General features: G+C 54.6%; 4 protein-coding genes across 4 annotated transcripts; 2 read left to right on the forward strand and 2 right to left on the reverse strand.

The window, feature by feature from the left end:
- Positions 1-7,513: 7,513 nt before the first annotated feature.
- Positions 7,514-7,777, forward strand: CkaCkLH20_03991 (uncharacterized protein; the record flags this gene model as incomplete). The annotated part of the gene is made up of 1 exon (XM_038886710.1): positions 7,514-7,777. The coding sequence occupies one exon, from the start codon at positions 7,514-7,516 to the stop codon at positions 7,775-7,777; it is 264 nt and encodes an 87-aa protein (XP_038747960.1).
- Positions 7,778-11,809: 4,032 nt separating this feature from the next.
- CkaCkLH20_03992 (mitochondrial dna replication protein) lies at positions 11,810-12,926 on the reverse strand (the record flags this gene model as incomplete). Its single annotated transcript, XM_038886711.1, has 3 exons — positions 11,810-11,864; positions 11,921-12,593; positions 12,701-12,926. The coding sequence occupies 3 exons, from the start codon at positions 12,924-12,926 to the stop codon at positions 11,810-11,812; spliced, it is 954 nt and encodes a 317-aa protein (XP_038747961.1).
- Positions 12,927-15,039: 2,113 nt separating this feature from the next.
- On the reverse strand, positions 15,040-16,702 carry CkaCkLH20_03993 (citrate synthase; the record flags this gene model as incomplete). The annotated part of the gene is made up of 5 exons (XM_038886712.1): positions 15,040-15,338; positions 15,394-16,137; positions 16,194-16,387; positions 16,452-16,516; positions 16,586-16,702. The coding sequence occupies 5 exons, from the start codon at positions 16,700-16,702 to the stop codon at positions 15,040-15,042; spliced, it is 1,419 nt and encodes a 472-aa protein (XP_038747962.1).
- A 2,781-nt stretch (positions 16,703-19,483) lies between these two features.
- Positions 19,484-22,192, forward strand: CkaCkLH20_03994 (uncharacterized protein; the record flags this gene model as incomplete). Its single annotated transcript, XM_038886713.1, has 6 exons — positions 19,484-19,606; positions 19,680-19,925; positions 20,188-20,296; positions 20,373-21,435; positions 21,488-21,656; positions 21,710-22,192. 6 exons carry the CDS (start codon positions 19,484-19,486, stop codon positions 22,190-22,192), a joined length of 2,193 nt encoding a protein of 730 aa, XP_038747963.1.
- Positions 22,193-23,058: the final 866 nt, after the last annotated feature.

The raw sequence follows: 23,058 nt of genomic DNA on the forward strand, positions 1-23,058 counted from the left end.
AAAGTCTTGGCTGCCCATTCGAGCCCTTGAACACGGCCAACCTCCTCTCACGCCCTGAGGTTGTCGTTGAACTCTGGCAATTTGCAAATCCCCCCTACAGGTGTTGCACAATTCGGGTTCTGGGACTCGGGCCCATCACTCATCTCGTTTCTAGTTTGCATTGCTGGTGCACATTTGCACGTAATGACAAGCAGGGATTAGTCACGATAAAGCCTCGGTCGCGACACGCCACGAATTCCGATCCAGTTGCCAAACTATCGGTCATGGTTACACGCGACGCCGTCTTCCCCAGCGCACGGCACACTGAATGCCGCCATTCAGCAGGCAGGGTCTTCTGACCGCTGGGGTTAAACCCGGCATGCGGCGTTCATCTGGATTTCAGTGGGTGATGAGGTGATCCAGCACCCATCCACCTCCGGACTCGACGTCCTTGTCGGCGGGGAACAGTGGGCTGAGGACTCTCATAATCAATAACGCCAAAATCGGTCTTGGATCAAGCTCATCCGCATCGTCACGACCCAGCCTCTTGCCTTGTTGCGGTGAACCACCAACGGTAAAGGCAAGCCTTTGAAGCGCTTGAGGCGAAAAGGGTTTAATCGCTGACGCTGGCCTCTCTGTCTTTCGGGACACGGTTGGCATGCTCCCTTATTTGCATCATGTCACCGTCTTGCGCCCATGAACCCTGGCATCTTCGGACATTAAGCTGTGGGTGAAATGGGTACCATCGCGTTTGTTTACTTCGATCACCAAGGAACCGGCGCGTAGCTGATAGGGCTCGGCTGGAGCTCGTGTCAAATTTCGATTTCTCCTAATGAGCTGAGTGGGCGATCCTCCCAGTCTGCCGATACGCCGCCTCATCTCGTCCGATTGAAATTGCTCAATGCGTTCTCTGCCTCCACGATGGACGTCATAGGCCGTCGCAGGGCTGTCTGGAGGGGTCGGCAGCTTGAAATGAACAGTCATCGAGCGCGAATTCGAGATTGAAGTCTCCGTTCGAGTACAGCGTGCAATTAGCTCTGAATGGAGACACTCCAAGCACGCGCTGCACCGTACCTGAAGTGTCAATTTAGCTGCAGCTGCGGCCAAGACGCTTCGAAAAGTTCCGGAAGAAAAAATGGAATGCAGTTAGGCCTCTGAGTCGGCCGCCAAACGTTGTCCCGTCGTGCCAAAAAAACGGCGCGACTGGACTCGACTCGGTACGCTACTTGGCGATGGAACGTCAAGGACAGCGCGCGCAGCACAGCATCGCATCGAGGCGGCTGACTGCGGGCTGCAAGGTCGCATACGCGCAACACACGCACACGGCACAGCTCACCATCGAGAGCTCGAGGTCGCAAGCCCAACTGGGTCCTGAAACACACCAATGAAAGTGAAACCAGGTCAAGAAGCCGGTTTCTGGACAACGTAATTCTTTGTCGTCGTTATTAACCCGCAACTTCGATATCCAAGTCGCGGACGCTCAAGGTTGGATCACGGGCGGGATCTTGCGACTCGAGGCAGGGCAACCCGAGCGAGGCTGGGATGGGCTGGAATCGTCTTACGAGAGAGGACGGCACCGGGAGTCACCAGGTGACATTCCTCACGGCACATCGTCATCAAGCGGTGAGGGATCACCTTGACCGCGTGGAGTTGCCGTTGGCTAACGATTACGGGCCGTATCTTGCTGTTGTTCATGATCCTACCTTTGCCCTTGACTCTTGAGGATCCCGTCCGCCCCGTTTCTGTGAGAAGGCACGAGAAAGGGGACGAGTCAGTGGGCACTGGACTCTGGCTGACTTGCCGGGAATAGGGCCGGTTTCTGTGCCGCGGTTTCCCTTTCGTCTTCGGCGTTGTTCCCCATCGTGAAAATCGCCATGACCCATTTTACGCCGTCAGGTACCTTGGGGAGCACGCCGGAAAGTCTCCGTCCAGCAGTCGGTAGGGTTCGACGGGAGGAAGGCCATTGGCACGCAAGTCCAGTCCGATGTTCCACAGCCAGAGCCGACCTTGCACCTTTTAAGGGAGTACGGAGCCGAGTTCTTTGATGCCGTTGGACGGATGGGATGGGATGGATCTTGGGTTTGATTGGGGTCTCCATCTTGCAGCGACCGAGCCGCGGCAATCCAGCGGCCAGACATGAAGATGGCGCCAGTCCCCAGAGATGCTGCCAGCTGTTCCTGGCGCCTTACTGTTTTTCGACGGTCGTCGCCCGTACGGTCCCCAGTTCACGACATGTTTTTCTCCACAACAGCAGCAGCAGCGGCAGCGGCAGAAGCAAGCAGCAAGCAGAACCCATCTGCCCGCCCGCCCGTCCGCGTCCGCCGCGGTGCCTCCCTTCTTGCTTCCGCCATTCTAGAAGCGGGCTTCGAAAGGAATTGACTCTGCCAGTTGGGGGGATGACCGCTGTTGCGGCGAGGAGGAATTTCATTAACAGATCACCTACCTATCTCGACACCGCAGGCCTCTCTCCCTCTCTCTCTTATGAGTGGGGGCCAGACATAATTGTTGGGTGTCATGCGGGTGACCAACCTCTGGAGATCGGGTCGATTTTCGGAGGGTGTGAAACGTCTTGTTTTGCTGTGCTGATGAGTGTTGATTGTTTATCTATTGACCAGGCCCTTTTTGTTGTCTTGGCCCTTCTTGGCTTCCCCAGGGCAACAGCGAGAGAAAGACCAGACCAGCATGGTCAGCTTGGCTCTAACGAGCGGCAGGCGTCGGTTCGGCGTGTGGCTTTGAAGGGGTCATTTTGCGACGACATTTCACTCTCTTTCCTTCTTTCACCTCTTTTTTGTCACTCTTGTCGCATCTGGCGCGCCTTTGTTACCTCCCTGCGGACGGCGGTGCGATCGGACAGCCTCGAAATACTTGGACGGTCAACGGCCGGACTTGGACGATACGATACGGAACAGCCAAGGCGCCGAGCAGCGAACGTCCAATTGGCAACATTGGCAGAACGCCGAACCCGCGAATCAATCGGGCTCGGTGAGAAAACAAGCTCATCCATCTCTCCCCTCAGAGATCTTTTTTGCGATCCCCCTACGAAACGTCCAGCTGCCACGCGCAGCGAATCCCGACCGCATCCGACTTACACGCAACAAACGTTAAAACACCGCGGCGCATTTACACCTTTTTTTTCGCATTCCCCAGAAATCTTTGGGGATCGAGAAAAAAAGGATAACCCAGCCATTCGGGTGTTCGTCCGGTCTTTTTTGTTTGCTGTTTCCGAGTCCCCATTTCCCTCGTGGGATTGAGCAGTTGGGAATTCATGCGTTTCCCTTCTTCTTTGTTTCCCCCCGACGCATTGCGTTTCGAGTTTCAATGATATTGCGGAGAAACGTCGTTCGTGTGGCGGGATGGCAGCTGTTTGACATGTACACAGTGTCTCCAACTCCAGCAGGGAGATCCTTCTCTCGAGTTGTTGGGTAGAAAGGGGGCGTCTGTGCATTCACTGCTGCGTTTCGATGTTTCGAAACTTTTTTTTTGGTGGTTTCTTACTTACTTCGGGCGAACAATGTTGAGGTGCAGTGCAGAGTTGCCTGGACCTGACGCCCGCCCGCCCGCCCGGGACGGAACTGGCTGCTGCTCGTCATTCTGCATGGCACCGGATCTGCGGTTGGGGGATTTTTCTTTCCTTCTCGGCTCTTTTGCCTGTCAGAGGGCTGTCAGGATCGGATAGCGCTTGCTGCTGCAGAAGACCGGAGGATGCGAACGGTGCCTGGGATTTCCGGGTGTTGGGATCGCTGTGCGCTCGAACTCTGATCGGGATGGGGGCACGCGCGCGCGCCCGTCGTGGGTTGAGAGAGAGAACCGCGAAATTGCCGCGCTGCGCCATCTGGGGCATGATGGGAAGGTTGAGGATGAGTGATTTGTTTGATGCGTTTTGTCGACCGGAGTCTTGGCGACGCCCCGGAGATGTTTCTGTTGCTCGTGAGAAAAGGTTCCTGGGTGAGTGTGATGTGAGATTCCTGTGATGTTATGACACTTGGCATTTTTTCATCCGAAGCCACATCTTGCAAGGCGAAGAAGGGGTCCGAAGCACCACCTCCTCCTCCAAGGCGAGGAAGGGGGACCAAGAGAAAGTCTGCCCTGGGTAAGAAAGCAGTCTGCCTCGAACGAACCAAGACGGGCATCAGTTTCACTGGGCGCGGTGCCCTAGATCTCTGATGGGCATGACGAGATCAGGGGACCTGGGGGGGGGATTGAGTTTGGTGGCTTATGAAGATGGGCTGAGCTCTCTGTGACGCAGGCTTGAAGTCAAGTTCTCTTGCTGAGGTTGGGTGAGATGTGAGGTGAGGTGGGATGAGTAAGTTGGGGCGGTAATTCGGGACGGTTGTTGGTCGAGCAAGATCGGACGGTGATGTCAAGCAAACAAACCACCCTTTCGGCTCATCTTTTGTCGGCTGTGAGCGGCGGTGTTTTACTCTGCACACGCCCCCGATGGGTGAAGGGGAATAGGATGGGGAGGTGGATGTATATCCGATCGAGCCTATTCTGTGCTGTCTTCGTCCTCAAATGCCGCATGGGTTTGGGGGCAGCTGGTTAGGGTTTGCGTGGCTGTGATGGTGACGGTGTCCCTTCTCTGCTTGGCTGGAGAAGCTTTGGCTGTGCCCTGGGGCTTTTCTCCGTGGAAATGTTCTAGAATGACGCGGGCAGCAGAGGGTTGGGGGAGCTTCGTGGGGTGGCTTTGGTGGGAAGGTTGTGAGGGAGGGAGGGAGGTGAGGTGATGAGGCTGAGGGAGCGAGGGAGTTTGTTGGTTTGGGTTCGTGGAGGGACTTTTGGTGAAGGGGGTTGCTGGGTGATGCGATGGTGGGAGACGTGTATTCGTGTATCCGTGTAAGTCGGGCTTCGTGGTTCCTCCTGTCTGGAGTGAGAGGATCGCGACATGGTCTTGCTCGAGACTTGGAGTTTCTGTGAGGAGCCGGGTAATAAGCGGTAGACCTGTGAGTTTATAAACCCACTTTACTAAAGAGAGAGATCCTTTCATCAACCCGCACCTACACCAGGAGCTTATCAACAGCAACCTCGCCAGCCGCGGCATCAAACAGCTCGTAGCGCGGGACGTGTGGAAATCACCCCGGCACCGGTCCGGCAGGTGATCTCGTTACAGTTTGATTTATTCGAGATTGAATAATGCCTCGGCGATGCCATCGGCGGGCGAGGGACGGTGTTTGATAAGTGGGATTAGAGAAGTGCTACTTACTCACCCCGATGCAAAACATAGCACAGCGGATAATGGTGGTCTCATTGTTTTGCAAAGATACGCTAGAGACGAGCACAGTGACAATGGTTTTGGTTCGGATTCTGAAGATCCGTATGACTATTATTATAATTCTGCTTCAGACTACTCTCTTCAGTGCTATTTAACCCCAGACTCTCTTCCCGCAGCGTCGCCAAGTTATCTACAGCAGTTCTGTGACGGGACCAAGCGTCTCTCTTCCGGTGCTTGCCCCATCCCCCTTACGTTCTCGTGTGCATGGATGCGGAGGACTTGAATCGATGTTCTGGTGTCGATGTCGGGCCGGAGTGTGATGTCGTTGATCGATGGGGCTTGCTTGAATACTCCGGCGACACGAGGGACAGACGAGGGACAGGTGCCATCGCGGATGGACTGCGTTCTGTTTGTGGGGTCACTGGACGGAAATAATCGACCTGTGTGACTCCATTATTGGTGTTTGGCGCGAAGTACGAGGAGCTCCTGCATGAGCTTTCCTGGGATGAAGACCTTGCAATGCCTGGGCCTTGGACTGAAGTGCCAACTACTTTGTTAGTTTTATACGTCTTGTCAATCCTGAGCCATGTCCGGCTGGCTTACTCAGGGAAGGTGGGAGAGACCGGGTGTAAGTCAACATGTGTACTTTGCCCACGTTGCGATAAACTGCTTCTAGGTACATAAGTCAGCAGGAGTTGTTAATTCTACCTGAACACAGCAGTAACAGGGTGTGGGTGAATACCGGGTGAGTGTAGTGTCTTTCACAACCGCATCTCCCATGTGAGAAGCGTGATTGAGATGCTTGCTTGCCGACGTGCTTGACAACATCCGGGGTGCGGTATACTGCTTGCCTGGGCGTATTCAGGAGCAAATACCTCCGCGGTGACGACGGTGTCGGGGGATGTTGGGGTGAAGGTGACGAGTCTGAAAACACGAGCTTATCGCCTGTTTACTGGTTGCATCCGTTGGCAAATCTTGTTCTTCACGCCAAGGAAGACAATGCTCTGTCCATACTGGTCCATCATCTGCGTCGCTAGCTTGCCGCCGTCATTATTGGCTTTCAGTCGTGTTGTCTGAGATTTTATATCTGCAAGAACTTATCCACAGGAATACCATCCACTACGGCGTTGCAATAAGGGCAACCAATACGATTGTACCGTCGTCCGGTTGGGAACATGGTGCAGAAGCCGATTGCCGGTTCTTTGAGACAAGTTGAGCTGCTTCTGTTCCGGATTCGCCGCCTCCGAAATGTTGCTGGTCCAAGGGGAGGAACTGATGAAAGCCCACCATGGTGATTTCCGGTGATTTGTTTGGTGCGTCTCGGACACCCTGTTTATGAAGGCAAGATGAGGGATGCGGGTAGTAAGCGTTCCATTGCTTGTGGTGTCCTGCTCTGTCGAATACAACGACTTTCGGACCCGCTGGGTGGTGAAGTTACGTCTTAGATGAACCCCAAGTGTTCTTTGCAGACTCGTTGTGGTGGGATATTCCAGTCTTTCTATAATGCTCGATGAGGCGGACCACAAGGGTCAACTCCTTTACCATTGACTCAGCGTTTCGCTGGAAGTGATGCCTTGTTCTCAAAATGGCTGGAACTCAGTGGGAATCACGATGCCAAGTGGTCACCAGTGACGGAAAAATGTTGGCTGCGCTTAGTGCTTTAAGTATTCAGCACGATACACCGGAGATAACAGTACCTAGGGACAGTGTGTGATGCCGTAACAGGAAGATGCCGTAACGTGAAGATGGAAAAGGCTATCAAAAGAATGCCACCGATGAAAAGCAAACGGACACAATCCTGGCCAGTGCGCGGAAATTCATCGACTACAACCTTGCAAAAGTTTCGACCCCAACATGAAGTTCAATTATGTATCTCTGAATTGAGGTCTACTCACGTCAATAGGGTATTGTGCATTCAGGTTAATCGCCGCCAGAGAAAGCTGTGCCAGTGCTGAATGAAATCGCCACTGAGGTATGCTTCATCGACTGTGTCCATCGCCTCCGTTGGAATACGATGGGACCTGTTTTCTGCAATGCTTCCAAAGACTACGACGGCAAACAGCCTCGCAGCCCCGGGCTGAGATTTAGTTCCCGCTACAGCAAAACTGGACTCGGTTTAGACCTCCATCTCTCCGCGGTACGGATTACACCCAATGAAGACCTTGATACTCTGACGTTTCGGAGAAAGGAATCCAAAAAAGATATATAGTTCGCTTTTACTCTGATCTTCCCGGTTGTCTTGTCTCTAGTCATTGCGCCTCACGAGCCGGTCCACTTCTACACAGCACACTGGCACTCCCTCAACCACCATCAGCCAAAGACGACATGCTTTTCCCGCTTCTTTTTCTCTTGCTGACTGAGGCCTACCGGCCTGACACGAATACTACATCCGTGAACGAAAACAAGAACCAGGGTACACAACTCGAAGGCAGATGCGACTACACTAACATGGACACCGTCGGCCCGGCGAACGCTTCAACCCTCCTCGTAACTGTCGAGAACGATCATTCCATCGATCACGAGATTTTGAACAAGCACGCGAACGAACGGATACCCGAGATCCGCATCACCGTGACCCCGGATACTTGAGCGACCAAGGCCTCGAAGTCATCAGCACCCATGTAGGCCCCGAAGAGTGACCAAGGAGGAAGACCTTGGGGCCGGCCGAATCATTACATTATTGAGACCAACAACTCTCTGGTATTATATTTCCACGGCAAAACTCTCAAGAGCGGATGAGAGCAGGCTGTTTTCAAGCCTCTACTCTCAGCTGTTTCGAAACTATGTCCTTCCAGAGAGTGAAGCCAAGCCGTCCAGAGCACAAACCAGTGAGAACGCCCAATGTCTTGCGCAGAGAAAGCCGTGGTCAAACGAATAGAAAGGCTTTCATAAACGAATGATGGTTTCAACTGGAACGGGTTGTGGTTAGCATTCGCTGAACACCAGGACTGGAAGACGGCAACTATCAGGGATCAATAGAAATCTACGGGCTGGAGTAGAACAAGAGCAAGACTTTCTCCCAACGGAACGCCTCTGAACCTCTTATTCTCGGCTTCACAGGTCACAGATCTATATATAAACAGCCACTATTTCAAGTAATTGTTGCACAGACACCATGCCGATAGTTCTTGGTTCTGGAGAGCACAGTAACGTAATTCAAAGTCGAGAAACAACATGAGCGTGACGAGCATGCTGGGTTTCTGAGAGTTGAAAGCAGACAACAGAGCATTGCCCCTCGATGTATTCCCAATTGAATACTTGGAATGAGATGAAGACAAGCGCGCAGATAACTAGGCCAAGCATCTTACTCCACAGGTATCTAGATTACAGTTCATCTCTGTTGGTTCTAAACCAAAGCCTCAGACAGGAAGACAATGTAGGCTTGTAGGTGTTGATGCACAGCAGCCTTCTATGGTACGAATAAGAATCCAAATGTGGGCCATGTCACTCAACCTGATCCACCACCTATCTCCCTTAAAGATACGATGGTCTGAACCTCAGCTCTTGTCAGGTGAGCTTAGCCTCGAGGCCATTTCGAGCTAACCCAATGCTTACAGATGGCCTTCGCAATGTAACTGTAGTCAGAGGCTATATCAGTATGACTTGAGCTGTACTTACATGACCAGTGACCTCTGGTGTACCTATGCTCTGCATGCCACCAAGAGCCTTAATAGCATGAAATGGAGTCTTTTCAATCATATCACGAGGTAGTCTTGGCATATATTCTCCTGTTCTGTCCGTCTACTAATACATCGGGCCGGAATACCTCATCAAGAACGACAAACAACAGGGACACGATTCGCTCAAAGAAGTAGAACTGCCTCGCGTTCTAGGAAACCTCAAGTAACGTGCGTGCATTACTGCTGCAACAAAACTTGTACCGGGGACTTCAAACTGGCCTGCGGGTGTTGAGGTCTTTGCCTTTTGCCCATTTAACTGCTATACGTTTTCGACCAACCGACGTTCCTGGAAGCACTGCTGATACTCCTTTTCCGCACGACCTGACATTGCCTGCTCCAGAGCAGTGCAGAAAGGCGAGGGAAGTCGAGACGGTTGATCTTACAACAAGAAATAGACTGCTATGCCGCGGCTCCAGATGCGATATGAATAGCCTGATAGACCGAACCTTCATCCCATGCGGGTGCCATCGCGAGTTTTGTCTCAGGAAGGTTGATTCGCAACGCTATAAATATGATAGATTCCGAATTTCTCTGAAGCCATCAACCCGCACGATCGCCTGCAGAAACTCCAGGGTAGCGTTAGCTCGTGAGGGCAGTTAGTCCAACGCGCCAACGTCGTGCTCTGTGCCGACTGCCAACCGAGTTCAGTTCTGTGGAGATGATGTTCGAAGTTTCCAAACGGCGCAGCTGATCGTCTCTGGGGCATTCCACTGGAATAACCCGGTGACGACAACGACGAAGTGAGCCTGGTGAGGTGTGGTTCACCTGGCGACCCCAGTCCCATCGAGTTCCGTGTCCTATGGACACACCAGGAGCAGAATTACCTCACAGAACACAGCTCAGTAAGAATGTACTCAACACCATTGCTGTGGTTTAGATGCTACACGAAGTCCCACAGGGTTATATGCCTATTCCCGTTGGACCGTCGAACAGCTGAGCTTGAGAAGCCCGTCAGAGGAAGAACGCCTGGTCAACGTCGAACCCCACTGGGTATATAACCAGCTAGTTTCGAGAGAGTAGATAGCTGTATGCAGAACCCGCAATCTCAGCTAGTAGCTTGCTGACTGGTTGTTGCCATAAGGAGACAGTCCTTAGGCAAATAGACGATTCCATGAAACATACCATCCCAACCTACAACCCGTGTGGACTCAGTCGAAGCCGAGATTCCTCTTTCTTATTCCACCACGTTCCCACCCAGGACAACGAAATACGAGAGAGACGTGCCGCCATCCTTCGTCATTCAGACCCCAGGTCTTTGACTGGCCAGCTTTGAGCACTTGAGAGCGAACCATTGCCAGATAATCCAGCGTCTCCAAGGTCGCCCAGTGTTTCAAGAGACCCGATGGACCATAGATCTGGCAATGAGCGAGTTTGAAATTTGTGAAAGACTTTCCCCAAGGATGGCCTATTAAATAGTTTTCGGGCACGGCGATGGTGAAAAACCGTCGCCCCCGGTTCTCAATTCGCACCGCGTTTACGCCAGGGCTTGAGAGTATCAAATTCATACCCCGTCGAGATCCTACTACTAATTAATTAACCCCATGCAATCTTGTTGGGAAAGACAACGCAATGCGACATGTTCCTGGTACTGGTCCCACTGATAACACCGCGAAGGAAGAATTCGCATCTATGCAGATTCCCCGTCAATTCAGGGATACTTTCTCGAGCCATCCTGGCATGCGTCGACTCCATCTCCAATCCCCGAAGTATCCCTAACCAACACACCACAAACAACGCTCACGGGGGGCGATATCATGGCCGCGACCTTTGCGGCAATATCCAGAAGATCCCAGTGACGTCCACATGTCTATACGTCTCGGACACCAAAGCCGATTCGCGAAATCAAAAGAAAGCCCCGGCATGATTGTGTTTCTTGTGTAAGTTAGACACGTGTGTACATCCATATATACCCCGCATGAAGCATCCCATGACAACAAGCTCAAGGACCCCGGCCACGAAGGTGACCGTAGCGTACGGGTTGGCTCCAGCTCATGTGTGAATGTAGCCATCAAGCTACAGTGCTAACTCGACACCGAGCCTCTTCAGAAGAAGCATCCAGCAACAACTCAACTTCCAGGACCTCACAATCCCCAAGGTCACGACCTGCCACAAACTTCACCAGAACCCTTCCAACCAACCCCTTCAACCCATCAACCTTGAGCAAACACATCCAGCCACGAGTCCATACACCGTCAAACCCTCCAAGCCTCACCGACCAGCTGCGAATTTCACAATAACACACCCCCAGGCCACGAAGGTAAGCAAGCCAAACTTCCATCAACCCTCGTGGATCGAATAACCCACTCACCAAAGTTGACATGTCGTCAAAAACCATCCATCCATCCACAGAAATGCCCACATGATGTGCACCATATACAGTGGAGTCCGGGGGGTCCGCGGTTCGCCAGCGCGGTTCGCCGCAAGGATGCTTTCGTCTGAGTTTCAAGTATCCGGTCGAAAATCCACAAGGCGCGCGCGGCTAACCCCGTCAAACCGACGTCTGGTTACCGCCGAGAACTCTAACGCTCGGCCGGTCCGGGAGCCGCACCGCGAACGTCGAACCGGATCGACTCCGAATCGGTCGTCTGATCGGAGGTGTGGGGGGTTGGTCCTGGTACGCCCTCGATCCACCCACGCGCATGTCACGGAGAAGATGGGGCCATTTGTTATTTTCATGGAGCATTTGTCTATAGTTCCAGGGGCGCAAAAGCGCAGCCTAACAGAATATCTCTCTAAGTGAAAACAGAAGCAAGCAAGATGCACAACAGATACAGACGCGGAGCCCCGGGATTTCACTCGCACGGGGCATGGACGGAGTCGTCCGTGGTGCTGAGAGAGCAGCGACGGCCTCCAACACGAACACGGAGTCCGCCCCCGACATTTTTGCCAACAAGCCTAAGCTCAATATCCTTTCCAGGTATTGTTTCCATAACGCCGTCGTTTAATGCTTAGCCGTAACCTGGTCGCCGGTGAGCTTCTCGACGTAAGTCTTCGCCCTGTAGTCGAGATGATTAGCATAGTCCAACGTGCGCGTCAATGTAGCAAAACTTACATATCACCCATAGCGACCATGCAAATAGTCTGCCAGACACCAAGACCGATACGGGGGGCAACGCCGCGGTACAGACCAGAAAAGCCGTTGGTCGAGTAGATGTAGCGGAAAGTGTTGCCGACAGTCATCTTCTTGGGTCGGTTAGGGTCCTCCTTCTTGCTCTGCATCTCAACGCGGATAACCTCGATGGGCTGATTCCAGGCGCTGAGACCACCACCCAGACCGGAGGCGAGGATCTTCTCCCAGGCGCCGAGCTTCTCGCCGTCCTTCTTGCCGGTGGCGTTGCGAATACCCTGTTCACAGAGACGAGACAGACCGAAACGGGAACCCCAGTTGGTCATCTGACGGATGGCAACGGCGTTGACACCCTTGTTGATACCGCGGATACCCTCCTTGCGGTAGATGTCCATGAAAGTGGCGAAGGTGCTCTGGGGCGCGACGCCCGTGGCGGCCATCTTGTGCTTGGTGATCTCGACCGTCTTCATGCAAGTGCAGAAACCCATGGTGGCATAGGCCTGGGCAACACCACCGGTGATACCACCGATGATACCACCACCGAACTCAGAAGCGCCGTAGCTGCGGGCGTAGAACTCGGCTTCGGAGGCGACGAAGAGGAGGACGGCGCCCTTGGTGGAGGCTTCGATCCAGGCCCAAGGGATGAGACCCTGGTAGACTTTGGAGGAGAGTGTCAGCCTTCAATTCGATGCGATTGCGGGGGTAATCGATCGACTTCACGGCACGGCAGAGTGCGATTTTCCAAGGGAGAGGGCATCTACTCACAGCCAAGGACACCACCGCGTCCCCAAATGCGGCCCAGGGCAGTGCCAAAGCCGTCGCCACGGTTGGCAGCCATGGTGGTCTTGACGACCTCGAGAGGCTGGCCGAGCGTGGTGACCTCGAACATGTTCAAGCCGGCGCCCAACAGCAAGTTGGAGAACTTGATGGGCTTCTTCTCCAGCTTCTGGGGCTCCCCGACGGGGGCGGGCATAGTGGCGACGGCGACCATGGCTCTGCTACTTGTGATGACGGAAAATGGCCCTGACCAAGGGAAGAGGGTGCTTCTTCGCGGGGGGAGGTTGTAGTTGTCGGTTTATGGGTATGGGGTAATGCTTGCGAATGGAGCCAGACCAGACAAGCTTGGAATGGGGAATGCGGTAGGTTGCGGGATAAAGGCTTGGAATGGACCTCGGATATCGAGCTGTTCGGCGAACTTGTCTCGGAGGAAGACCGAGGCAAAGGGGGATTTTTTTTTAATTGTTAGGTAGAAAAAGGGTCGGTTATTTCAGAGAAGAAATAACGATAAAGGCGACTCGAGGGATGGGGAATGGTTTGGGTGGTCGGGGGGTTCCGTTCAGTGTCAGTGACTGCAGTGGGAAAAGCAGAGAGAATAGAAGGAAAGCTCCGGGAGCTGGGCGCGAGGGAGAAGGCACCCTTTTGCACGTGGGAATTGGGTGGGTTTGGGAGGGAAAGCAGTGAACCGGGGGGGCTCCTTGGAACTCCTTGAGCTCCTCAATTTTTCGGTCCCCAGAGCAGATTGGTGAGCTGCTGCTGAGTTGCCAATGCGCACATCGGCCTGCAGCAGCAGCAGGTCCCTACCCAGACGGGCACCGAGAAGGAGCAGATGTGTCCATTTCGCTCTGCTGGTTGGCTGCTTCTGTTGCAAGAGACCGAGCCCTTGTCGCCCTTCCCCCCAATGGATGCGCCAGCGTATGTCAGCCTGGGCGACACGAGTTTCACTCATGGTACATGACTTCTGCGTGTAAGCCGGCACGGCGACGTTGTAGTTGTGACACAAGAAGCTGAGTCGGAATGCGAGAAGGTGAGACAGAGACCGGCTTTTGAGTGGGCGATGATCAGTCTCGATATTTCTCTAGACACGTCGTCGTATTACTTATAAGACGAGACTCCCTTTTCTTCTCCCTGTGCGTCTCCCGAAGTTTTGAATATCTCGGCCGACTCAATGATAGCCATCACTTGTTTAAGTGTACACGATGCTGTGATGAGCGCCGTCTGATGTCAGCCAGAGTAAAGCTGATGCATTCAGAACAAGCCATTGTTCCCTCCAGCTTAGCTTATCTCATCTTCACCTACCAATGCGAGCTCATGTCACTATTGGTTGGTATTAAGCTGTGAGAGCTCAGCTTCAATCTCCCCCAAAAATAAAAGAAAAAAAGGGTCCGTCGGCGTCGCAGTGCCACGGACTGGCCCGTGGGTAATCCGCCAACCACACCAAACGGGCACTAACGCGCCGGTCTTGGAGCTCAACCTCCCCAACAGCTCCAGCCTTGTCCCCATCTGGAGAGCTCAACGCAAAATTCCGTGGGGATCTCCCGACCCAAGCCACGTAAGGAATTGGAAGAGAGAAAAATAAAATAAAATGGGACGCCGAAGCCTCAACCTCATTCGCAGCAAACAACCCGTCGGTGACACCCAATTAGCCAATGAGACTTCATCCCGTCTCTGCGTCTTCGGCGCATCCCTCGGTGGACTTGTGGCAGCCCCGTGTTTGCTCCGGACTCGATTGGGGATGTTTTCGTGTTTTGTGGTCGCTCGAGAAGCAAAGCCTCGATCAATTGGATGCATTCCGAGCTTAGCTAAGAACATTTCATGCCGGTGACGCTCGGCACGCGTGCGTGCGGTGTGCCACTCCTGCAGGAGCTCCAACAAATCTTCTCCAAGCTCTGACAGCTCTCAGTCCGGTCGCGGTCTCCAACGCGGCGCACCTGTCGTGTCGCTGTCGCGGGGAACAGATCGGCAATTGTTTCCTCTTCGACATCATCTCATCTTCCTCATGTCACCCGTAGTTGTGCTCCAAGCTCCGAGAACGGACGTTTTGTTAAACTTCAAAATAGCATTGGTGTATTCGGACAGCCTGCCTCGGCCAAGGTAACTAAAACAACCCAAGAAAACCCGGTAAAAGCAGTCCGTCTCGTTATTGTACAAGCGCAGTGGATGGTATCGCGCAGAGCCTTTCTATCCACCCCGACTGAAATAACACGCTGCCTGTCATGTCTATAGGTGGTCGTTTGTGCGACCCTTCTGCTCTGTCAGCGCCCGCAGGTCTAATTGCGCGCGCCTCAACTCCTTTTTTTGTCTCCTGTATCTCTACGCGTAAACGCTTAGAGCTTCTTGACAAGCTCGGCCCACTTCTCGGTAGAGAAGGACTTGGGGCGCTCGATGGGGGCACCGAGGGCGCGGTCGATGATGAGCTGGGGAAGGACACCGATGGCGCGGGAAACACCGAAGAGGACGGTGTAGTAGTTGGCCTCGGTAAGACCGTAGTACTGGAGGAGGACACCGGAGTGGGCGTCGACGTTGGGGAAGGGGTTCTTGGTCTTGCCGTGCTCGGTGAGGACCTTGGGGGCGATCTTGTAAACCTGGGAGACGAGGTTGAACATGGGGTCGTTGGGCATCTTCTCTGTAGGGTTGTCAGCATCACGTCCGCAATCTCAAGTCGGTCTGTTGATACGTACCCTGGGCGAACTTGCGCTGAGCCATGTAACGGGGGTCAGTCTTGCGGAGAACGGCGTGGCCGTAACCGGGAACGACGCGGCCGGCGTTCAGGGTGGACCAGAGGTAGTCGGTGATGGCCTTGTCGCTGAGGTCGTCGCCGACAACCTTCTTCATCTCGGTGAGCCAGTTAAGGACCTCCTGGTTGGCCAGACCGTGGAGGGGACCGGCCAGACCGTTCAGACCGGCAGAGACGGAGAGGAAGGGAGAGCTGAGGGCGGAGCCGACCAGGTGGGTGGTGTGGGCAGAGACGTTGCCACCCTCGTGGTCAGTGTGGATGGTCAGGTACAGACGCATCAGCTCAATGAAGTCGGCGTTGTCGCCGAAGCCGAGCTGGTTGGCGAAGTTGAAGGAGTAGTCCTTGTCCTTCTGGACGGGGGCAACCTTGCCGCCCTTGAAGACGTTCTGGTAGATGCGAGCGGCGATGGTGGGCAGCTTGGCAATCAGGTCCATGGAGTCCTCAAAGGTGTATCCCCAGTACTCCTTCTTGTTAACACCCTTGGCGTAGGCCTTGGCGAAAGAAGAGGTGTGCTCGAGGGCGGTGACGGCCAGGGAGAACTGGGCCATGGGGTGAAGGTCGGTAGGGCAGTGGTCGATGAGCTCCTCGACGAACTTGGGGATGTCGGAGCGGGCAGCCCACTCGGCGGACAGGTCGCGGACCTGCTGCTCGGTGGGAACCTCACCGGTCAGGAGAAGCCAGAAGAGACCTGTTCATCTCGTTAGCCCCGCGCACAAAGGCCAATATCGCAATGCTCAAACTCACCCTCAGGAAGAGGCTCCTTGCCACCGGGAGCCTTGGGGAGGAGCTCCTGGCACTCGGGGATGGTCTTGCCGCGGAAGCGGATACCCTCCTCGGAGTCGAGGACGGAACCCTCCCAGACGAGGCACTTGATGCCACGGGCACCGCCATAGACCTGGTCGAGGGTCACCTTGTCGATGACCTTGGAGCCGTGCTCTCTGCGCCGACGAGGTTAGCGAGTGTCGAGGTTGGTGATAAGAGACTTGATAGGCGTTTGCTTACTTTCTCAGGGCCTTGACCTCCTCGATCTTCTCAGGGAGGAGCTCAGCGAAGCGCTCCTTGAGGGTCTAGTTGGGAACGTGTCAGCTTCACGATATCCGAGGTTTGCGGCCGGACGGGCGGGAAGCTGTAATTACCTGGTTCTTGGAGGAGTAGCAGCGAGCGGCGTTGAAAGCCGTCAGCCTGGCATTGAAAGGGGAGACCCTGAGGGAGGACCTCAGAGCCGAGGAGGAAAGACGCGCGACAGAGGCCATTGTGAAGATACTGAGGAGTGGAGGACTGGTGAAGGATGGAAGTCGGAAAGAGGGAAGAAAAGACTCGAGAAAAAGGCGCAATGCCTGGAAAAAAAATATGAGGTACAGAGGCGTTCCCGGACCCGATGCCCCCCTGCACGGAAGTTACATCACTTGGGCGGCGGGTGTGTACACACTGCGGAAATACCAATGGACACCCCGGGCATACGGGATGGCCGCTGCGGTAAGGTACCTGTGCAGTGCGTTTTGGTGTGAGAAGTACACGGCACCCGGGTGCCCTGCCTTTGGCGCGATCCCCAACGTCGGCCCCAAACGTCCAACAAGATGCCGTGAACTCAGCAGGGCGGTTTATTGGAGAGTAAAGACTTCAAGGTGTCTTTAACCTACCTAGCGCTAAGAGGAATGAAGGAGAGACTCTCAACCGCCGCCTGACTTTACACTATGTGGCATTCATACTCATAACCCTCCCTACCATAACTCCCTTACGCCTGGTCGTGTCCTTACTCAGGCTGGTTTCAATTGCGACGGCATCCTTCTTCGCCGTCGATACTTGAGGTAAGGAGCTTTGAGGGAGAACGAAAGCCCGACTTGTACCGTTTCATGCAACCCCCCAAACGACTCCAATCAATCTGTCCTGTCAATCTCTGGATCTGGCCTCTCCTTGAGGAGTCCCCGTCTTTTTACGTATCTGTTGTGTCCACACATCTTGTAAAATCTGTCTTGCACGCACTCTGTCTCCAGTTTGTTCTCCGTATCGCCCCGCCCCGTTTTTGCGCGCGAAAAGCCGAGAGAAGTGGATGTCTGGGCGGCTTCTTTCGGAGCACCCACCCATCGTCCGAAGTTCGGAACGCCAGCGAGCCAACTGCATTGCATCTTTCCATGCTGTTGACATCGTAGCCTTGATCTGCCCTGACTTGGAGGCAGCTGGGCCAAGAACAATGCGCCTCACGGTGAGACTGGACATTGAGATTGAGTTGTTGAGTATCCGGGCACTTAGAACTGCGGCCCCGGCCCCCACGAGTCGTTCACCAGCCGCCTCGAGCTATTGTCGTGCTACAGACGCCGGACTCGGTGCCTGCGTTAGTAAGGAGTAGTGTCAACAGCGTCGAAGTCGATTGGGGCTTTGCTGATCGATCGTCGCCGTTGTGATCCAGAGCTCCGAGCTTGTCTCGCACGTCTGCCGCCAGCTCCGAGCCTCCGTGACCCGCCGCAAAGCTCAATGTAACCTATGGGGACGAGGAACTGACCCTCCTGCCTGTCTTGGAGAGACTTCTCCTTCGTGGCACAGCATCGTATCGACCGCCTCATCCGAGGATGCTCTTGCTTGGCCAGCAAAACAGGGTTGGGGTTCCGTTCACCCACGGCAGACCAGAGCACCAGTAGCCGGCAATCACGTAATCCAAGTGACAAGTCGTTGGAGAGAGCATCGTAGTAGCCGACTGTTCACCCTTCATCAGGCGCAACAGACTCGCGAGCGATCAAGTAATTGACGACAGAGAGGACTTCGTTGCTGGGCAGCGAATCTTCCAAGTGGAAGTTCAATCTCCCGTATGCGCTGCAGGTGGGCAAGTGGGCTTTGTCCGCACATACGGCGGCCAAAGAAGCTCCGGTAGTGTCGTGTTCATCCGGCCCGGAGACGCAAATTTGTTGACGGGAGCTCTGGCCAATCCGAGCGCCGAAAAGGCATTTCCCGTTATTTCCAGATTGACGCGCTAACAATTAATTGAATTTGGCGGGAGAACTTCGGCGGTGGAGCTATTATCTCGCTTCGCGACTCGACCGACTTAGTCAGCAATATTGCTGCCTGACAGCTGTTGCTTTCTGCCTGAGAAAAAGAAGCGACCGGATGACAAAGATCTTACATTTTTAATGGGTCCATCTGTTCCATGGAGAGCTTTGACCATCTCTCACCTGCCAGCGCTGACTGTGTGACTGGCAAATCTCAGGCTCGGCAGCTCCTTACAGGCAGGCACGTCCACGTCCCAGTCCACGTCGTCTCTAAAATGTGACCCAGGTCCCGCCCTTCCCCTCTTCAGGAATTTCCCTCCTTCAACTCGACCTCCCTTCCTAATAATTACTACTGACAAGCCTCCAGGCGTCTCTGCATCACGCCCTCCCGCGCCCCGAAATCATCTGGTAACCATATCTCCATCGAGGCTCCCATCTCATCTTGACGAATATCGTATTTTTCCCAGCGAAAACGGCAAAGTCCGATCGTGGGTGAAGCCAGAAAAGTAGTCGTCGACGACCCTGCCAGTAGAAATCTCTTCCGTGACCTTGGACGACTCTTCAAACGTGTCGCACGCTCTGTCCGTACAAGTAGAGAGTCATTCAAATCCAGAGACTCGAATCGTTCGTACTTTGAGAGAGTGCTGGTCGGCGACATTTGGGATTTTCTGCCTGCGGCTTGTAAACACAAGAAAAAAAAAGTTGATCGGGGAAGGAGCCCACTGGTCTGGTCTGCTCTTGCCCGAGGAAGGAACTCGCGGTTTTTTGGGCCTCGGGTTTTTTTGGTCGTGGCTCGCGTTGACTCCTTCCACTCTGGACCTCACGTACACAAACCACCTCAGTAATTCGCCCACCGCGCTACTTTTCCCACTGCGCAAACATCTTCGGCTACTGGCCAACGCAGGCTTCATCTTTTTTCCCCCTTTGCCTGCGCGCCTGCCTGACTTCGTCCCCCATCGTATCTTTGCAACTGGGACGAAAACCCGAAAAAACACCACAACCCACCATCGCCACTACCATCGCCGTCGCCGTCGTCGCATTGCACCCGGCATCATGGCTTCCGCCGCGACCGCGGAGTTAGAAGCTGGCCTCCAGGCCATGCTCACCCTCAAGCCTCCCGGCGTTTCGGGCTCTCGCATCAATACGTTGACCAAGCTGTGTGTCGATAATGTTCAGGTACGATCTTCGCCGCGCGCCATCGCATCGTCAGTACCTGGTGACGTAGACTAACCTCGTTATTTTATTTTAGGATGAATCCTTAATCGTCCAGAAGCTTTACATGCAGTTCAAGAAGGCTCCTGTCTCCCACAAGCTGGGCGTTCTCTACGTGGTAGACTCTGTAACGCGCAAGTGGAATGAACAGGCCAAGGCTCTGGGTCAGGTTGTAGACAGCTCTGCTCCTGACAAGTCCTTCGCCGCTGGTGTCCACCGAGTCACCGAACTCATGCCAGTCTTGATGAATGACATTTTGCAGTATGCCCCTGAGGGTCAGAAGGTACGCTTGAAAATCTTGAATAGTTGGGGCCTCATTCGCCTCCCGCCAGTCACATCTTGCGATGCCTCATTGCAAGCTGAGTGTCAAGTGCTGAGTGCCTTCTACTGGCTCCCCTTTCACCTTTGACTCGCACTTCAGGACTTGAAAGCACACCAAGGCTGTGATGCTTGTGAACATCCATGCACATGCGAATGCTCACAAGCTGTTGTTTGATCACCCCGGATCTGAGGAATATTTACTTACTCTGTTTTGCCTCTTGTAGGATAAGATCTCCAAGCTCTTGGACATTTGGGAGAAGGGCCAGACCTTCCCCCCTGCGATGATAGAGTCATTCCGCAAGAACCTGAACGCCGTCCCTGTTCCTGAACCGAGTACGTCGCCCTGTGAGGCATTCAGCCTGCTTCTAAAGTAACAAGTGGTATTTCACTAACACATCTTCACTTGCAGTCCAGTCCACCACGCCGGAGGGTAGTCCCCCCCCAGGCTTGGTCGCGTTCATGGGTTACAACCGACCGGCCGCTCCCACTGCTCCTACTCCTCCTACTGCTCAGAACAGTAGTGCTATCATGGCAGCCCTTGCCAACATCGCCCGCCAGAACGCTGCAGCTGCAGCTGCCCCTGCTCAGCAACCTGCTCCAGCTCAAACTGCACCTCAGTCTGCCCCTCAGAGCCAGGCCCAGACCAACGCGCTTAGCGTGCTGGCCAACCTTCAGAGCATCACTGCGCAGCATCAGCAGAATGCAGCTCGTCCTGCTGCTCCCAGCCAGCCGCCTTACTCGCTTCCATTCAACTCCAGCCAGCCGGCCACCACTGCTGCTACGCCTGCGCCTGCACCTATTCCGGCGCCATTCTCTTGGCCTCCTCAGCCGCCGGCCCAGGCCCCGGCCCCGGGCCAGCCTGTTGGTATGCCGTACCCCGGTGCTGGAGCAGCTCAGCCGCCTGCTCTTCCCATGGATCCTCGAACACAGCAACAGCTGCTGTTGATCAAGACCCTCAGAGACCAGGGTGTGCCGTTGGAACAGATCCCGGCTCTTCTCGCTGTTCTCAGCGGAGGCGGTCCTGTTCCTCCGGCTCCTACGTCGGCTGCGGCTGCTCCGGCTACCTCAGCCACACCCGCCCCCAATTACTACGCCACGAACCAGGGATGGGGTGGTCCCGGCCAATCCAACAACAGCCATGACCAGCACCGGTACAGCGACGGCCCCAGATCGCCGAACCGGTACCAACGTTCTCGTTCCAGATCGCCGGGTCGCCACTGGGACTCCCGCAACCCAACCCGTGGCTCGCCTCGCGGTAGTCGTGATGACTACGCACGTCACTCTCCGAACCGTGGTCGCTACGATGACCGCGGCCGACCCGGCGATTATCGCCAGCGCAGCCCAGTCGGCAGGAATGGACGCAGCCCGACCCCTCGCCGCAACACCAAAGAGAAGTGGGTTGAGTACGACCCCACCATTCCCAACGGCAGGATCAAGGTCCTCAGCCGTACTCTGTTCGTCGGCGGAGTAGCGTCAGTGTCCCAAACCATCCCAACTCAACTCTGATACTGACTTCTTCCCTAGCTACACCGAGCCCGAGTTGCGAGAGATTTTCAGCAAGTTCGGTGAGGTGCAGACTTGCATTGTGAACAAGGATAAGCGTCACGCGTTCGTCAAGATGGTTAGCCGAGATGATGCGTTCCGAGCCAAGGAAGCCATGGAGGCCAATAGGGATAGCGACCCGCAGCTTCGAGTAAGTGAAGAACGGTTTCCCTTCTGACGTCCTCTACTAACAACATGTGCCAGACCCGTTGGGGCGTAGGCTTTGGTCCGCGCGACTGCAGTGATTACCAGACTGGAGTCAGCATCATTCCCATCTCGAAACTCACTGAGGCCGATCGCAAGTGGATGCTTACCGCAGAGTTCGGTGGCAGCGGCGGCAGACCCATCGAGACCGGCCTTGTTGTTGAGGAGCCCGATATCGAGATCGGCGCCGGCGTCTCTTCCAAGGCCATCAGTCGCCGCATGCAGACTGACAAGAGCGGTAACCACGGACCTCGTTCTACCCGCAGCGGACGCCACGATGGCCGAGATGGCGATGGCGACGATGGTCATGATGACTTCGGCCGCAACCGCCGTGGCGGCCGTGATCGTCGTGAGGACACCCAGGCTTCCGGCGCCAACGCCCAGCCTCTCCCTCAGAATTTCCCCTTCGGCATCACCACCCTGCCCAACGGCATGCCCGCGTACCCCCCTAACTTCATGTTCCCCGCCCCGGAGAGCAAGTAAGAAATCATCAGCATCGCATGCGATTCTCTTGCATATGGGACGGATTTGGCCTTGTATTTTGACCTCTTTTTTGGGGCCTTCCACCTGGATTGGCCCGTGATGATGTGCATTGAAAATCGGCGTTAGGAAGGCAAAAAGTCACACAACGGAAAGGGAAATACCATGGCAACAAACAACAATCCTGTCTCTTTGGACAGGTAAAGGGTAAACGGGTTTTCTTTGGCAACTCTATGATACCACCGCGAAACTGGCTTTTTAGGCTTTGGGATGGTTGGTAAAAGGGATTTTGTTTTCTTGTAGAGTAAATCGATCCTGGTTGTAAATACGGGGTCTTCAGGCAATGGAATGACACAATGGTAGCTATGACATCTGGTCTGTGATGTGATGTGTAACGTGACTGTCTTCTGGTGACAACCTTTTGGACTTCCCTGTGTCCGGATTCCACACTTCGTACATTCTGGACCTCTCCAGGGTGCCTATCATTGGCCAGCATTCGACGTCTCCTACACATCCCCATCGTTCTCGTCTTTCTCTATCGCCTCTCCCGCCACTTGACAGCTCCTGAGCCCTCTTGGCGAAGAACAACCAGGAAGAATCCGTGACAAAACAACTAGGTCTAGCCAGTGATCCAGACCAACACATCCTTTGTGAGGGGAAAAGAGGTCAATTCCGATACCTTGAGCGTAGTGTCCAGTAACTCAGAGAACTAGGGACGGAGGGTTGGAAGGAGGGAGAGAGTATAAGAGAAGCAAAAGAATGAGTGAAGCTGGTAATTTGTCGCTGGGGGGGGGGGGGGGGGGGGGGGGGGGGGGGGGGGGGGGGGGGGGGGGGGGGGGGGGGGGGGGGGGGGGGGGGGGGGGGGGGGG

The sequence above is a fragment of the Colletotrichum karsti genome, assembly GCF_011947395.1.
Source record: "Colletotrichum karsti strain CkLH20 chromosome Unknown Scaffold10, whole genome shotgun sequence".
In the NCBI taxonomy this organism is placed as follows: domain Eukaryota; kingdom Fungi; phylum Ascomycota; class Sordariomycetes; order Glomerellales; family Glomerellaceae; genus Colletotrichum; species Colletotrichum karsti.